This window comes from Xylocopa sonorina, chromosome 6 (genome assembly GCF_050948175.1).
Source record: "Xylocopa sonorina isolate GNS202 chromosome 6, iyXylSono1_principal, whole genome shotgun sequence".
NCBI classification, from domain to species: domain Eukaryota; kingdom Metazoa; phylum Arthropoda; class Insecta; order Hymenoptera; family Apidae; genus Xylocopa; species Xylocopa sonorina.
This window is the reverse complement of record NC_135198.1, coordinates 10,017,063-10,034,936: the sequence shown is the minus strand read 5'-3', so window position 1 is coordinate 10,034,936 and position 17,874 is coordinate 10,017,063. Positions and strand designations below refer to the sequence as shown.

Here is a 17,874-nt window from a genome sequence, read left to right as displayed (position 1 = left end):
CTCAATTTTTAATTATTTAGAAAAGCTGTGAATTTCAATTATCGTTTTTATATTCTCTCTGTTTTTAATAAATGTTCGCGTCGATATTAAAGAAGAATAATCAAGGGAAATTTTTACACACTCAGAGTTCGTATGAGTGGAATGTGCGTAATTCAATTAACCGGCATTTTAATAGTTGTTTCGCCCTGCATTCTTTCGTGACTGGACTTGTAATTGTTAAATTACGACTGTGCTTCGCCCGATATCTCGAACGTCGGGCGCGGTCTCCATTCGAGTCTTAGTCACGTGAACCGGAAATCAACGAACCAGTACGAAGCGTCCAGTAGTGTACAAAATGTGGTATTGCGTTGCTCCATTCGATTTAATTTGTTTCTTACATATATAATAATCAGCTTTGCTGTAAGTTTAGAATTCAGTTATTTTCTATCCGTGTTCGGAGAAATAAAATTCAGCAGAAATTATCTTTGCTTGGGCTTGGAAATTATTCGCCGCGTCAGTTCCAACACGGTGGCACTCGATTCAGTGGCGTGGTCACTCGTAGGCGTGGGTAGTTAAGAGTAATTAATTGCTACGTCTTGACGCGAGTTTTAAAGTTTTCATCGAGTGATTTTTCATTCCCAAGATAATGGCCAACGAGATAAGCTTGTCTACTTTGTTAACAGTATTATTCATCACCTGCTGCATTCAAGAAGGTAAATATTGCTTGTCAATGTCACATTTTATTCCTGCCATTATAACCTCAACACTTTCGTGGAATTTAAGCACTGAAAGAATTGATTTCAACTAATTTCTTTGCAACGATGCAACAAAATGTTCATCCCTTTAACCTTTTATGCGTATTTTTGTTGAGGAGATAATATTTTTGTACGAAAAATAAAATAAATTTCATTAGTCTAACATAGTAAACAAAACGCAATAATCAGCTGTACGTACATGTTTTTACAGGATTATCAATTAAATGCTGGGTATGCAGATCTGATTCTGATCCAAAATGTGCAGATCCGTTCGATAACAGCACCGTGCCTATAACGGATTGCAAACAAGAACCGAATTTAATACATTTGCCTGGTGTAAGGCCGACAATGTGTCGTAAGATTCGTCAAAAAGGTGTGTTAACAACTCTAATCATTTTACAGTAAGGTAGCCTTTTCAGCCATTCTTATAGGTTGGATTTTATTGTTGTACTTAGTCAATGGGGAATGGAGATATTTTCGTAGTTGTGCTTACATGGGAGAACCAGGAATCGGTGGTGACGAACGATTCTGTCTTATGAGGACAGGAACTTATAATATATTTATGGAATATTGTACTTGCAATAGCAAAGACGGCTGTAATGCAGCCTCTTATAATCATGGGAGCCTATTTGCTTCCATTCTAGCATTAATAGTTTCACTGAGATACGTACTTGCTTATACTTAACAATTTCTACCAAAGATTGTCGATAGATCTGATTAGCAGTACATACTTGAACATATCTTGTTTTACAAAGCAAACATTCGCTCGTACTTACTAACGACATTCTTCACAACATTCGTATGATCTGAACTTCAGGGAAGTATAGAATACTCTAATCGCAGACTAGATCGATATTAGGTGGTATTGCTTAGGAACATTTGCGTATTATCGAGCAGCTTCTTGTGGAAGTATTTTGAAGTGCCTTTTTGTGCCTTACTAGAGTGATGATTGTTCACAAGATACTTTTAAGATAGTTTCCAATAATTTTACAATCTAACGAGGGAAAGTTTTTACCTTTTATGAGAATATTTTAATCTAGAATTTTGAAACTTTTTACAGAAATATATATTTTTATTAATATAATATAATTTTTTAATATAAAAGTATATATTCTTGTATCATACTTACATCTTAATTTAGAGTTACTTAGTACAAAGGTCAACACTATACCAATCAAGTATGTTTAATTAATATTAACGTCTAGCACAATAAAAATAAGGCTGGCAATTCTATCACTTACAAAATCATGGAACTAGTGTTAGTATGAAACGATTGTGCTTTTTTGTATTTTTATATGTATTTTCTGAAAGTAGCCGTCCATTGTTAAATGCCATGAAAATAAATTATGCCTGCATAATGCATCATTCCCTCATACGTTTTGTACGTTTGTATGATGAATAAAAATGCGTGGAAAACATAAGGAAACTACAGTTATCCTTTATGTATAACAACAGGTGTATTGAATAGAAAGTATATATACATCTTTGTTATACGGATATGTGCGTGAATGACATCGTACATACAATTTTTTTGGTGTGACTTGTTTAGACCTTAAAAATATTTCTCAAGGTATAATTAAATTCGGTAACAAAATACGTATACATACAATTATAGTGTTAATTATTTACGATAGAATATGTTAGTACGTATAAGAAGAGTTCTTTACTTCGATCTCCTGGAATATCTTCGAAATAATGATAAAAAATGTTTGAAGTAATCGTGGAATGATTTCGAGGTGTAAGGTAATCCGATGCAATTGATTGTTTCGTTATATTCAAAGCGATCGATTTAAATGACTCATCCTATTGTGTTCAAACGCTGAGCAAAATATTAGATTATCATCGGTGCGAATAAAAAATATCGAAAAGCGTAATAGTATAAAATACCATATAAAATACTTTGAGTCTACGTACGTACAAAAATACTTTCCCTTTGTTTCTGTGGTTCGTCATAAAACTACACGAGTAGAGTGCTAATACGAAATTAAAGGTTTAAATAGAACGATATACGATACATCGTAACTTACTTAGCAGCTAGAAATTGATTAGTCACGATTTCGTCTGGCACAAAATTTAGTCTCCTCGTTTCGAGTGAACGACAGAAAGAATCGAGTTTCCCAGCAAACTTAAAACATTTTGGAATAGCGATTCTATGCTGACAGGCACTTGTTCGTTGGACGGTTCTATTATTCCGAGTCTTGGCAAAAGGTTTCACGATTTCGCTGCCTTTCTTAGAACCGAGGACGGTTGAACTTTATAAAAATATCGGTATATACAAATAGATACGTGAAACACTGTTGTGCAACTTGTCTTGCAGAAAAAAAGAAGAGAACACGAGAAGAGAAAGAGCGAAGATAAGAGACAAGTGAGCAATTGTAAATTTCGCGCGAGAGATAGCGTAGAGAAGTATTCTTTGGAACGGCGCTATCGACCGTGCTGTCAAATATTCATACTATTTGCGCGGGTCGAAAGTAGGTTTACTGCTCGAAGGAAAACCGAGTAAAATCGAGCCTCCTCGCTCGATAAATTTATTGATCTATTCGCGTCTCTCGCGTTCATTCGAATGACTGCCATTTGGTTATCTGCTGTCCTGGTTTAGCTAGAGCTTGTTTCCACTGTTCGCCATAGGTTCCTCCTACGTCTGGTCCGATTACGAAGTGGCCGACAGTCGTTTTCTTCCCTGAAACGTCATCGGAATGTACGTAACGCACTGACTAGAGAATCGAGACGAAGATCTCTCGCAATCTTATACAAGTTTTACTCTGTTGGAATATATGTATACGCAGAGCAGTACCTACCCATTTTATTTTTTGAAACAAACTTAACTACGAAGCTAACGTCATTCAGCGCTCCCTGATAAGGATTGTCCGCAACCACAGTCGCCAAATCTGGCGCGAACTTCATGGAGACGCACGGCGCGAAACGATCACTTTTCCAAAAGTGAGTCACCCGCCCGTTGTCTACCACAGACATCTTGATGTACATTTGTCCTTTCAAGGCTTCGTGCTCGTGCATCGTCTGCAGCGAGCATCTCAGACGATGCAGAGACAATACCAGTCTTTCGCTACCCTCCTCCCTCTTGTCCGTCTTCTCTTGGCACAGTGACAACTCAACCTGGCCTTTCTTATTTTCTTTCTGCAACAGCACAATCAGATAGAACATAGATTTTACTCTGATCTACACTAATATTTGCAACATTTATTAGACCAGAAACAGTATCGTCTTCTCTCGTAGAACCTACCCTATCCTCGGCTCCGGAGATGCCACTACAAATCGGTCGTAACGGCCTCCACATGTCTCCTGTGGACACGTCGCTCGAATGCTTTGCTTTAGGAGGCTTCGAGGTGAAATTCTTCGGATCCAACGAGATCGTCGTTGCGCCTACGGTTCGCCTTTTATCGTACAGTCTCCTTTCCATAACGGAGTTCTCCGCAGTTTTGTCCGAGCCCTTGCCAAAGAATTGATTGAACAATTTGTTCTTCGCCGGCTCCTGGCCCTCCGTCGAGCCACCCTGGCCATCTTTCTTCTTGTTACCCTTCTTTGGCGATTCCTTAGCAGCCTTCTCTTTCTCCGCCTCCTTCTTATCGGTCGCTATCAACGGTTTATCCTCGAGAATCGCGTATAACGTAGCGACGATGAATTTCGAGCCGTTGATCTCCTCCTCGACCACCTTCGATTTGCCGAATTTCTGTTTGGTCTCCTTTCGCAACAGAAACGTGAATTCCTCGTTCCATTGCGGCCACGACTCGTTCTTCGACGTGGTCTCGAACTTCTCCTTTCCCGGTATCAGCTTCACCTGGAATAGAAGCGGCTTACTTTCTTTTCTAGTCCAGTTTGCCGTTTTTTTTCTCTCTCTTCTTCGCTACTAAAGAGTTCACATCGCGGTGTAAACTGGGTGACTACATGTTACTTTAGCTAAAAGCATTTCCATTTAATCCGCGCTACGGATAAGATACAGATAATTCACCGACGGATTCTATTTTCTCGCGCCACTCCTCTTATTATTAGTCACGAATTTTGCATAATTATGCGCGGTAGCGTCTTTAAAATTCCTTTGGTACACGCGAATCTGGTCGCACGCGTCTAAATTTAAATCCTCCTCTTCGCCGCGGTAAAACGATCAACGAAACCGCTCGATAAGCTGCCCGTGCTTGGGAACAATTTAAAATTTCCGCTCGGCCGTAGCAATTAATACACTTCAAACGTATCGTGCGTAGATAAGGGAACTTCGCACGACTCCCACACGATCGTATTGTCTTGGGAGGATTCGTGAGTCAATAAAGGCACCGAGGTGGGCGCCAACAGCCTTCGCGCGATCATTCCGCCGATGGTTACGTAATTCGTGAAGATTACGAGGCCTGACTACGTTCGATATCCAACTCGCTCTTTGCTCTATGCAAGAACAGAGTGTCTATACCTTGACCACGTAGCTGTTGACACGGGTGAAGCCGAAGTTTTGCGGCAAGTGGCGAGCACCGAGCACCGTCACGTGCAGCGCCTTCTCGTTGATCGAATGAACGATCCTAATGCCCACTTCCGGTTCCAGATTCACCGTGCGATCCAACGGCGTCGACACGGTCTTCAGGCCAGTGTCTATAAAACTCTTGATCCTCGCCAACGCCATTCTCTCCGTTCGTTCGCGAAACGCTCTCTCGACGGATTCGTGTGCACTTATCGATCTTGTGCAGTCGTACGACGAATAAATGATTCATCTACAGGAGCCTCGTGAATGGTCGTTCACTGTAAACAGAGAAACCACAGCCCCGTTTACGTATAGCGTAACTGGATAGAATTCTCTAGTTGAACTATTAATACACGGCTGCTAAAATATAGTACCGCGGTTTATCCACGGAAAATGTGGTATTTTCGAATAGGCGCGCGAGGCCGATACTCTGATACTCCCGGTCCACTCGAAAACCTGTCCCAAAATATATTCCCGCCTTATCTATCGTATACGTTCAATCGATAAACGCTCGACGGGTTCTTTTAGATTAGCCGTGTCGCAAAACGGTCTCTGTCAATAATCGAATTCGCGCCGGTGTTTACCGCGCCTCGCGATCCAGTCTGCGCTCGTTTCTGTTTCATAGGCGAGCGATAAACACAGGCGGAAACGGTCGAGTCGCCGTTGACGTCGATGGTTAACGGTAAACTTTTAAAAGAGACTCCTCGATCGCGAAACTCTTGGAACACTTCTCGTACGCGATACCGTCAGCTGTTCGCTCGCAGATCGTTCGTTCGTTCGTTCGTTTACTCGCATTCCTCCCGGATGTGCGAGCAACAGTCACGCTAACGCTGCGCGATCGAGGAGATCTCTGTCCACCGATCGAACTTTCTCCGACGTCGGAGGGAATTATTGTCCCGGTCAACGGGCGTTGTCACCTGTTCGTCGCGAGAGTAGAGAGCCCGCTTGGAAACAAGCCGAGGCGCACGTACCATAATCGCGGCGACTTCGACCGGCTGCGCACAGTGGATCGAGAGAGGAGACGTCCGGCTGGCCGGTTCCCGACCGGTATCGGAGCACGTTCACTGGGCGCGTCTAACTGCGACGCGGGTATCCTCAGCGAGGCGTCGTCGCCAGGCTACACCGTCTCCATGACCACAGAGGCGATCGTAAACACGGGATGAAGTTTGCGTGTCCGTTTCACTGGCCGTGCGCGTCGCCACGCGGCTCGATCCCGATCTCTTCGGCCCCTCTGCGCATCGCGCGCGCTCCTTTCGAAACACACGACGTCACAGCCGAATCCTCGACGGCTGTTCCTTCTATTTTGCCTCCGCTGAGAGAAACGTGGACGCGTGCGTGCCGCGAATCGAAACCAATTACACGCGCACAATCGTCACCAAGAGCTCCGTACGACGCGCTGCCGTGGTATGCGGCCCGTGCTCCCGCGTGGGTTCCCTTTATAAGAGGGCGAACCGACTCTCAGCCAGGGACGGACTTGTTCGAGGGTGCTGCGAGCGGGGCATCGATATTGCGACTTGGAGTTTTGTAGTTAGCAACACGTTGGATAGATGTTGAATGAAAGATATCGTTGATCTGTTTTTTGGGTATTGGTAAGTAACAGTGTGAATGGCTGTAGAATTTTAGTTTCCTTTTTGAGTAGTATTCCTAGTGATACGTATGGTAGCGTGGTTTGCTTACGATTTAAGCTTGAATTAGAGATTATATTTTAGAAATTTCAAAGTGTAGAAAGCGTAGAATCGTATTAGTTCGATACGTAGATTGTAGATCGTAGCGTATCGTTTTTGAGAGATTTAGGACAGCACAGGGTAGTCGAAATTACGGGTACGCTACTGTCGCAAAAACTGGCCAGTCGTACCGAAGTGGAGGCACTACTCGTACACTTCATCGTACAATCTTTATAGACTCTACTCGGGTCCTGACGCCTGTTGCGCACACAAGGTCGCATGTTCAATGTGCGTGTGAATGTACGTGACAGTGTGTCTGATACGTATACGTGAGCACGTACACCGACGAGTGCTTAAGTAAATACGACGTAGTGAATGAGAGTGTATGAATTCAGTAGCGTACGAATGCGTTACCTACTCCCATTCCTTTGATATACCGCGGTGTTTACAAACAAAATTTGCGAGTGCATCGTGAGAGTATGAATATTAATGAGAAGAACTGCAGAGGATGACGATCAAAATTTGAATGCACCAATTCAAGAAGATGACGACCGAAACTTGAATGCACGTTCAGTGTGTCTGCACCTTCCTCATTGATATGCTCATAGTTTCTTTGTGGATTCGATTACTAAATTTTTTATTTTAATGACGTTAAGAGGAGTTATGTAATACGTGGAAGGTGTTGAATTCACTGCAACGTTTCGTTACTGGAGAATACGAAGCGAAGAATAAGAGTAAACCATCCAGATTGATGCGTAGTAGATCTAATTGTAATGTGTAACAATATCGAACAAGCAACAGAATGGAATGCGGTACAGTGCATTGCGCTGCATAAAAAATAAATCGTTCAGAAGACATTTGAATGAATGTCTGATGTCTGATGTCATGGCGAGTGCATCCTTCGATTAGATCTCCTCGATTCCTTTCCATTCGTTTTTTAGAGCCGTGTAAATTCTCAAATTTTGTCCATTTCGATACGTTCGAAGTTTTAATAATTGCATTTGTATGTTTAACGTTCTTTCATTTCATTTCATGGTAGAACCGTTCTCTCGATACTATTTTATCAGATTTAATAACGATTTATTTTCCAATATCTTATAATCGTAGAATAGTCAACTTGAATTGTTTAGAGAAAAGATGATTTGTAGCTTCAGAGATTCAAATACGTATTTTCTAATACGCGCCTAGAGAATGTTGCTCCATGCATAATAAATTACACTGATTGCACGTGATAATATGCAAGGATACATTTGTCAGACATAAATTAACCTTCGTTGTTGAGCAACTTTTGCTGTCACGCTCAGTTATTAGGGAAGTGCAGTTATTCTTGACACAGAAGATACCAGTCTATAAAAGTATAACAAACTGCACCGTATGCAAATTTAGTTGAGCTGCCAACTATCCGATATGAAAATCAATATTTCGTATCTATCACAAGTTTAAAATTTAAATCACTGTCTGAATTTTAATGTACAATTTGAACTATGAAATTAGCTATTTCCACCAATCCAATATAATTCATTCAACGATTAACGAAGTATGATATCCTAGGTCACAACGTTGTCCTCGATGGATTTCCGGTTCTGCTGTAAGACGAATGCCTCCTGCGATTCTCCACTAGATGGCAGAACGTACTTCCCAAACTCCTTTCAACCCCAATAACGACCCTCCCTCCTGTGAACAGCTGTTCTCCACCGCCATGGCGCACGCGACTTTGTGGCATCAAAGACGCTTCCGTGATTTTCGACTTTACCGGTTCGAAACGGTGTTTACGTGTATCGTGTCATCGCGTATCGCGGCGAATTTTCGATCGTAGAACGGATCCTCGCGTAGGATGAGTGCGTGGGAAAAGTGTTGGTGTGTTGTGCCTGAGTGAAAACTGTAGGTGTTTTTTTTCTCCCCATTGACGAGATTCACCGGCTCGACTGTCATATCTGAGAGGTAAGTGACGCATCATCAATTGGTATTACTTTTATTCGCGTGCGAACGTCAGTGTCATGCGAGCGAATCGCAGATATTTGCCGATTGCGACGTGCATCACGCATTTTGATTTCGAAGTTCCCGATACATTGGAAGCGACACGTTTCACAAACGTATCCATTGATAGGAACGATGTAATTGCAATTAAATTCCCACGATAATTATCCGCAACGAATTCGATGGAATAATTAATCGATTTTCGATTTTACCGCGCTGATAGGGTTGGTAGATTGGTGCGTAAAATAATTGTGACGAATGTCACGACGTAATTCTAGATTTTACCGTCGGTTTTGATAAATGTCTATTGTCATTAATTTCATAGAAAATGCCGTCCCGATAATTATCATCGGGACGTGACAGTTATAAAGATTAATTGATTCGTGTGGTATGGGATAATTAATGCCATTTCGGTGTTGTTTTAAGGCAGCAGAATCATTTTATATTGACAATTATCGCATAAGAATATAAATTCTGCTGCAATCACCTTGTGCAACCTATTATCAAGAATTGTTCGATCTTGACGTCAGGTGGCAGCACATGGCTATATGTTTGAATTAATACGCGGTTCTTAGGGGGTGGATTGCAAGTTTTTGCGTAATGCAAACTCATTTCAGCAATTGTGAAACGTTTTATCTCTAAATCGAACATTTGAAAAGTTCATTTTCTATCTCTACACGAGTGTGATAATACGATAGATCTCTCGACTCCGTCTATTACTCTCAAATAATTCAGCATATCAGTTGGTCAATACAGATAACTAGTACACACATATATTTTATCGACTAACTATTTTCCTGGGCACGATCGTAAACGCAGATCGGAACCAGTTACAAACACGGAATTATCTCGTCCAATAAAACAACATTCCGTGTCGTGCAACAATCTTCAGCTTCTCGTTTGGGCGCGTAAATATTTAAAGAGCTAGGCGGATGAGGAAAATCAACCGACAAGAAGCACCGTGGTAAAACGGAACGGAGCTGATGATAATTTAAACCACGTTGCGATGTCTGATCTGGTTTCCCTTCCATTTTACCCGCGAAAAAAAGAAACGAGAACGTTGGAGGAGGAAAACTTTCATCCCCTTACACAACTCCTCCTCCCTGGCTTCTATATACTCCACCGTTCCCGTTCACCAGTCCGTATTTCACCCTTCAGCCACCCGTCAGCTTATTTATTCGCTCGTCTATTTATTTCTTCTTCCAAATAGACCGAAGAACTTTAATCACAATCGCGTCGCTCCAGCTGTTCGCGCATCCTCCACCCGTTTCGCCCTTTGTAATTTAATGAACTTAACGCCCCATTTTCCACCATCGGGCTTGCCCGTTCGTCGAGGCGATGAATTTCTACCTCTCGTACCCCCTTTTTACCTTCCCGTTCATCTTATTATGGACTCTTTTGAGTAGTGCAATTTAAAAGTTTAGCCCTCCGCTTCGGCACGGGGGTACGCGTATCACGCCTCGGATAGATATTACTTCCAGGACGGAGGGGCGCAACTATCTAACTTCAAACGATCGTTTTTCATTCGCCAACGAACGGAGATGAGCGAAAAATGTTTTAATTAGTCCGTTGCGATCCGATAAGAAACCCTCGATTATTATTCGCGGCGTTGTTTACTTGGCGAACGTCAGAGCGGAATTACAGGTAGCATTCGAGCCGGTACTTCGAAACAAGTTTGATTTCAGTTTTCGAATTTCGTTAAATTCCAGCTTGCAGCTTACGAGAACGGAGTTTTATCGAATAATGAAATTCGCCGGGAATATCGGGTCGCGAATTGAATATTCCGCGGAACGAATTTCAACTCCGTCGAAACTTCGACCACTCGAACATCGCGTTAGAAATCGTTGGGACTCGTTCGAGAGCATCGCGCGCCAGATACTTGACTAAAATTATACGGAAAAATATGCGGTCGAGAAATTAGCTGGCCGCACGTTGAACCCCGCATTCGTAGCGGCCGTTGTTACCCCGTAGCTACCCCGGCCCTCCTTTGAATCGCGCGCAACCCCTTTAACCGCGTTAAGCGTCCGCGAAAAATGATTTCGTTACGCGAGACGTATTATTCAGTCGCGCGGACGGAGCGTTATTTAACAGTCGTCCGACGAATCGTCACTTGGCGAATTTCTACAGAAATATCAATGGCACCCTGTCCCACGGTACGTGTCCGCGAATGTAATTCAGGAGCAAGATTGAAAACTCTCGGTTGCTTCGATTCACCGGCCCGCGGTGGAACGTCCCTCGTTTTAATTAAGCCGGAGATTGGCCGGTGTTCTCCCGGAAAATTCCGCGAATTCTTCGCTAAGTAGTCGGCGGGAGGAATTTTTTCAACGTTTCGCAAATCGACGACGATCCCGCGGTCTCTGACACGCGGGCTCGATTAAAAATACCAATTCACAGGGCTGCTTCGGGATTCTCTGTATTTATTATCACGGTGCAGCCACGATATATTTAGTTTCCCTCTGAATCGCGCTCGCACGGGCCTTTAAGTGCATCATTACCTATTCCCTTTTGTGTTGACCGGCTTCGCGTGCACCGGTGCATCTCTTCCGCCGCTTTCGCGCTGCCTCGCATCGGCAAAATGAATTGCAAACTGCCCCGTGTTCCGCTGCAACTTTCTCGAATTGTTTTTCTCCCCGACGGCCCTCTTCGCGCCCCCGTTTTCTCTCGTTGCGTTCTTTTCGTCTCAAGTTCGATGGAAGTTGAAACAGCTTTGCTTTCCGAAAAATCTGCCGATTCTTCGATTTTCGCTCGTTTTTTCTAGCAGCCACTTTGTCGCAGTTCTTCGCTGAGGAAGAAAAATTCCTTGAGTGTTACTAACGTATATAGGAATGAATAAATATGCCTCTTGGTTGGAATCTCGGTTATTTATGTACTTGCACGCTCGAAGGTTGAAATGGGAGCAAATTATAATTCTCAGTACGAGTGGAATGCTAATTAAATACTGACTTAATGGATTGAAAAAAAAGCAAACACTCGCGGAAAGAGGAATTTCTCATTTCTTCTGAGGAACGTCGCGCGAACAGTTTTTAGTTCACAATTATGTTAATTTATGATCCGATTCTGCTTGGGAAGCACGAGAAAAATGAAAAAGACGGGGATAGTTATTTCCTGCGAGAGGTTTCTCGTTCGTTTGCAAAAAAAGTCCATTGAACCGACGCGTGCAGAGTCCTCGAACAAATCTCCTTTCTCGATAGCTTCGAGTTTTTATTGGAGCCAGGTCGGCTGCCAGATCCGACTGGCGTTTGGTAACGTTGATGGATGACAATTATCGCAAATAAACAATCGGTCGTAATGAAGGCGGGCGGATGAAACGTACCGCGCGGCGGCTCATCAATCGTCGCCGCGAGTACGCAGACAGAAATTTCATTTATCGAGAAAGTTTAAATCAAACCGCCATTACTCACGGTGCCGCAACTGTGACCGGCCGTTTCGATTCCACCAAAAGCCAATTGCAATTCGTTTCGTCACCAGCGCCGTCGTATCGGCGGCCACCCACCCTCGCCCTTTCCATCCCCCGCTCACACCGTCTGGCTAACCATTATTTGGAATTTTCTGAACAACGGAATTTCGTTCTCGCGCCGTTCCTATTTTTCGTTCGATACACTTCCCCTTTCTACATAGTTGAATATAATATTTTCACGCTGGATACGTTTCGTTCCGCGCTGGAAACTTGTTTAACCCTTTCAGCGATTCGAAACCATACACGGATTTAGGAATGCGGTTCGTCGCGCTCTGTGAACCTGTACGCGATCGTAACGAACGAAAGCCGCGGCTGACACCTGACCCACGCGCGCTTTGTATGCCCGTCTTTTGATTCGAAATTATTTTCAATCAATTTCAGTCGAAATCAACGTACCCGCTTTGCGTTCAAAGTAAATTACGCGCGTAAAACTCGAATATGACAGTTCAAACGGCTCAGCTCTCAAAGGGGTAACATTCGGAGATTTAAGGCTTTCATAACTCCAACTCTATATAATGTAATCACTGTTGAAGGTTTTTGGTATAAACTATGGAACATTTGAAGATATTATATGCCATAGTTTGGACGAGCATTACTGTCAACTTCGTTAGGGGGATGAATAAACCATCTGCGATGTTCGCGAAACGTAGCGATAACTTTTACAAACGGATACCATGTAGTCACGGCAGTGGTAATTATTTAATATAATTCGCGGTAGCTGAAAAACATTAGTAAACGGGTGGAGTGTCCGTGGTTTCGATTGGTCGAAAATACGGGGCGTTCTATAGGTTCGAAAGTCCGAAACAAAATTGATTAACAGGAATTATTCGTTCCAAAGAGAACGTTGATTGAGTCGGCGGTTCCCTCTGGTTCTACCAGCGGGTCTGATTAAATTTCTCAGTTGGAAATGGGTAACGAGATTTCGACGGAAGTGACCTGGATTGCCTGGAGGTAGCATAATACAGCAGCCTCTAAGTGCGTCGTATTTCCTGCTGACTGCAGTTTCGCGCGATTGCTATTTTCGTACGAGTTACTCGTCGATCTGGTCATCGAGCATCTTTAACGGAGTTAACAATGCTTTCGACGATACCTACAACGAATTGATTGGACGCTTGGCGAACTCGCGCTTCGTAATTTCTAGTCTCTTGATGATTTCTTAATCGCTCGAAGGCAAAAAGGATTCGGTTCTTCTCCAAAGTTCGCCTTTGCATAAAAGAATCCCCCACGGTTTCCAAGGTACAAAAAATTATTCGGTACGTAGCGGACAAGCTTTGAAAGCCGGGCAATGCCATCGCGGGCATCCTTTCTAAATCCTCGATCTCTTCGCTTCTTAAAGTATTCGCTTCGAAACTATCCTATAAATATAAAGGAACATAGTCCCGTTAAATTCACTTGAAAATTGTCAAAGGACCCCCGATCTCGTCGAAACAAGACCACTCGTCGCTGCTTAACGTTCTCATAAAAACTTATTCGCGATAAACGACCGCGCCATCTCTCTTCCGGTGTTTCGAAAGTATTATTCGGAAAAACCCTCCGCGGACGTTTCGAGTGGCCCGGTTCCTGGTCTATCGTCGATGATTTATTCAATCGAACGGTTGTCGATATTTATCGTTCGGGGGCCCGGTCTCTCGGCACAGGCACGAGACACACTCGATGGGATAAATCATATTATCGTGGACAAGTAGTGGCCAGTACGTGGCAATCTGCGCCGATGCCAAAACGGCCGGCCGCGTATGAACATGGAAATCATATTAGACTAAAACCACATTGCTTAATGGACGCCATCTGCCTTAATCCCATTATCCGCCGCAATTCATCACGACCGCCCTCTTTACCTCGCGCCGATGCGATACTGTTTGCTGTAACAACACTTCTTCGTTATTACCCATTGTTCCAGCCTTCGCGCCGCGCCCCCGATTGTTTTCCCTTTTCGGGGACGCCGCGCGCGGTGCCCATTTTCCGTCGTGTCCGCTCGCTTCGAATCGCCGCGACAGCTGCCATACATTTGCATCCCAGATTCCCTCGCTGGACGTACGATGAAATTTCGTAAGCAATTAGACGGTTGCGGGACTGCGGCGAGAGCGAAACGCGGGCAAAAACCGTGGCTACGTTTGTCCGCGACATCGAACCGACCGCCCTCTTAACGATTACGCCATACTCACCCCCTGTGTCCCATGGAAACGCGAAACAACGCGCGCTCCGTCCACCCTTCGAGCAGATCGATCGATCGATCGAAACGACCGGTTCGATCCGATCGCGATTCTTCCTCGACGAATCCAATAAAGTTTGGGGAAAAAACACCGATGAAACTGGTCGGCGTGCGAGTGTTTTCGGTCGCTCGAGCGGCACGCGTGGCTCGCGTCCGAGCGTTTCGACCGACGCGAAATGGTTTTTAATATTCCCGGACCGCACGTGAACGTATAAAGGAGTTCACAGCCGACACTCTCTCTTTCTCGTTCCATGCCCCGCGCGTTCCTCCCCGGTTGCTAGCGTCCGATAGAGCGGAATCGATATTGTAGCCTCCCCCCGCGCGACGAACGGCGCGCCCCGTCGGTTGCCCAGGTCGATCGCAAGTTTTCGAATTCTCCGTCGAGAAATATATTCAGACGGGGGATGCTGGTTTATAGAAAGCGGGGGCAGACCGCGCGGCAGCCGGTCTTTGTTTGCGTGAAATCTTAAATCGAAGGGATTTCCTGTGTACACACGTGGCCTCTACGTACGGGCGACGACGGTATTCTCGAAAGTCGCCGCGTCGCGAATAGGAAATCGATATTCCGCCCGGGCGAATTGAATCGAAAGTTTCGCGCGGCTGCGAGACAAGAAACGCGGAAACTCGATAAACGACAAATCCGATCGGGCACCCGCCACCCTTACCCCCGAACTTCGAACTCCTTCTTCTAACCGTGACGCATGGAAATGGAAGGGAACGGTTTTCGAGCTGGCGATCTATTAGCGTGAAATTTTCTAGCCGCGGGACTCGCTCGGGAGTCCCGCGTCGCGTGGAATGATATGCAAATACTTTTCGCAGTCATCCTGCGGTGGGTGCGAGGGAGATATCGCTCGCGCGGCAAATCTCAGGAGCGCGATTAAATAATACGCGATCGTTTACTGGTATAATTATTCAAATCGAAAATTTGCATGCGTCTGCTTTCGGTAGAAATAGCGAAATTCTCACACACGGCCGCGGAAGGCCGTCGCGAGCGCAAGGCCGTCTCGCCTTGGGAATCGCGGACCGTAACATTGTAAATTACCAAACCCGCAACTTTCTTCCGCCGCTCATTTGCACAAAATCATTGAAATTTCAATCCGAACTTCCTCGTGCCGTAAACTCCGTCGGCTCCCCCGACGCGCGCGCGTTCGAGCTCGATATTCCCCGCGACTAACAGGAAAATATTTCCCCGCGCCACCGTAGCCCGCTTCTGCATTCACTGGCCCCGATGGCAGTCGCCGATCCCCTCGTTACCGAGCCGAAGGTACCGAGAACGATTTAAATATGCGCGGCTGGCCGCGACCGCGTGCATACATCATCTTTATGGCGTCCAACGTGCAGGTAGCCGGTTGAAAAGAGGCCGCCTTCGCGCGGTCGCTCCACATCTGCGCACGTGTGTCTACGTACCTGTATATACGCGTGCATTAATGCACACGGTGGCGACCGATAACGACTTCCTGCGAGGGGCATCCTCGCGAGCGGAAGTGGCTCCACGGACGATGCTTCCCGACATCCATCGAGATTCCTCTCCGACAACGTCGCCTTTAAAACAGTATATTAGGGCGGTGGTTATAAATCAGGCTGGCAGTGGTGTCGGTCGGCGGACGCCGCGCCACAGTGCTTAGTAAGTAAGACACCATGATACGCGGGCAACGCGTTCTACGTGTTGCCGTTATGTGCAGAAGAGGGGTGGCTGGCCGATGTGCATGCACGCGGAGGTACCTCCGCGTAGATAGAATGCCAGCAGGAACCGGAGTCACAGGATTCTCCGCGTTGCCTGCTCGTACAATATTGCGGGTCCCTGGCGCGGGGCCAACCTGCGAGGAGGTGAATAGACGGGGAGGAAGAATCAGCCGGATGGCGAAGTTGAAGGTCTGCCGGGGTTTTTGGATGAACCTTGAATAAAAGCTTCGAGTATCGAAACGGGGGTGGAATTATCATTTGTCCCTGTTGTTCGTATCATAGACGGGATTGGAATTTGAGGATTTTTTTCGGGTGAAAAAGTTTTTCGTTTTAACGAGATCGAAGATACGCGAGGGTGCGCTGTTCGATAACCCCTACGTAGGATATCTGCAAGGGAACGAAGTACGAATCGATTGGTTTCACGCGGTTCCTATTTCACGGCGAACCCCCTCAGCCGGTGACTGGAGAATAAACAGGAGAAATCCCGATGCGGCGTTATCGTCTACTCCGAAACTTTCTTCTGTCCCGTTCCTTTATTACACGAAAATATCGCGGAGGGCGGCTAAAGCAAGTAGATAAGTTGGAAGTCTATTTTACGAGCGGCACCATATTGCGGATTTTCCGCGGCATGGGAATGCCTCTCTCTTCGGAATCTCCTCCCTTATATCGACTTCTCTCCAGCGTTCGAGACTCGTTCCGCGGGATCTTCGCGTTCCACGGATGGAAAACCTCGGTTCTTCGGAGCGACTGACAAACGCCGATTTCGCGCGTTATAGGTTGCCAGACGACGGCGAATATTTCGTCTCTCGCTGGTTCGCAGACCCAAGTAGTGGTGCGAGAAATTACCTTGCGACTATGAGCATCATCAAACGATCGTGGATCCGATTCGATACGATACGATTGATCTAATCGAAAATCTCGCTTCTAAATAAATCTTTGTTCCGCTTCGCTCGAATTTCTTAGCGTTTCCTCTGTCGAGTTTCCTTAAAAGCAACCGATAGCGTCGAACCACCCTCGATCTACAGAAGGCAACTCTGTTCTCCGCGATTACCGCCCACGCTTTTCGTCCAAATCTCCTGAACGATGATTGAGACCTTGTCTACCTCGAACGTTGCATGGAAATGTGCGGAAAAGTTGCCAACAGCCTCGCCAGCGTAGCGGTACATATTCCCGCACAAGCAATTTTTAATATTGCATCCATTTGCTTTGCCCGCACGTTTCCTTATTTGATACATAAATTCAAAATCGGGAACTATATTCCACACTTGCAATCTTCAACTTCCAACTTGCATACTTTGCGAACTCCCCGGGCGAAGTTACCCCCGTCGCTTCCGCCCTCGGAGAGTCGACCCGAAAATACTTCACCGAGCAGAAAGCGCTTGGTACCCCTCGAGCGGGTCACGAATCTTCATCCCCTTCTTTTGCATACCAAACTCTCGAGAGCGAAAATTGCGTTCTCACCGCAGTTTACACCACTGCAGAGGGGGTGGCTGGCCCGTTCACCTCACGGAGGCCAGCGTCGTTCCACAGTTTCAGGTTGGGATCGGATCTAACGAAGCGGTGTATGCCGCCGAGGAGTGGCTCGCGGGCAGATCCGTTTTCCATTCGTCACGAGGCGAGCATGGGTAAATATCCACGTGTGAGCGACGGGAGACAGGCCAGCGGCCATAAACATCGAACAGGGTCGC

General features: G+C 45.4%; 2 protein-coding genes and 1 long non-coding RNA gene across 3 annotated transcripts in view; 2 read left to right on the top strand and 1 right to left on the bottom strand.

Moving 5' to 3' along the window:
• The first annotated feature begins 501 nt into the window (after positions 1 to 501).
• On the top strand, positions 502 to 2,348 carry Crok (crooked). Its single transcript, XM_076896422.1, has 3 exons — positions 502 to 692; positions 946 to 1,107; positions 1,190 to 2,348. Exons 1-3 carry the CDS (start codon positions 626 to 628, stop codon positions 1,417 to 1,419), a joined length of 459 nt encoding a protein of 152 aa, XP_076752537.1. The 5' UTR covers positions 502 to 625; the 3' UTR covers positions 1,420 to 2,348.
• Positions 2,349 to 2,913: 565 nt separating this feature from the next.
• Positions 2,914 to 5,422, bottom strand: LOC143424392 (uncharacterized). The gene is made up of 4 exons (XM_076896420.1): positions 5,152 to 5,422; positions 3,976 to 4,530; positions 3,533 to 3,869; positions 2,914 to 3,414 (listed from the first exon to the last, which is right to left on the bottom strand). Exons 1-4 carry the CDS (start codon positions 5,356 to 5,358, stop codon positions 3,290 to 3,292), a joined length of 1,224 nt encoding a protein of 407 aa, XP_076752535.1. The 5' UTR covers positions 5,359 to 5,422; the 3' UTR covers positions 2,914 to 3,289.
• Positions 5,423 to 8,424: 3,002 nt separating this feature from the next.
• LOC143424396 (uncharacterized) overlaps positions 8,425 to 17,874 on the top strand; it is a 182,100-nt gene continuing 172,650 nt past the window's right edge. The window contains exon 1 of the long non-coding RNA XR_013101929.1: positions 8,425 to 8,801. This is a non-coding gene — a long non-coding RNA (uncharacterized LOC143424396). The remainder of the gene's footprint in view (positions 8,802 to 17,874) is intronic.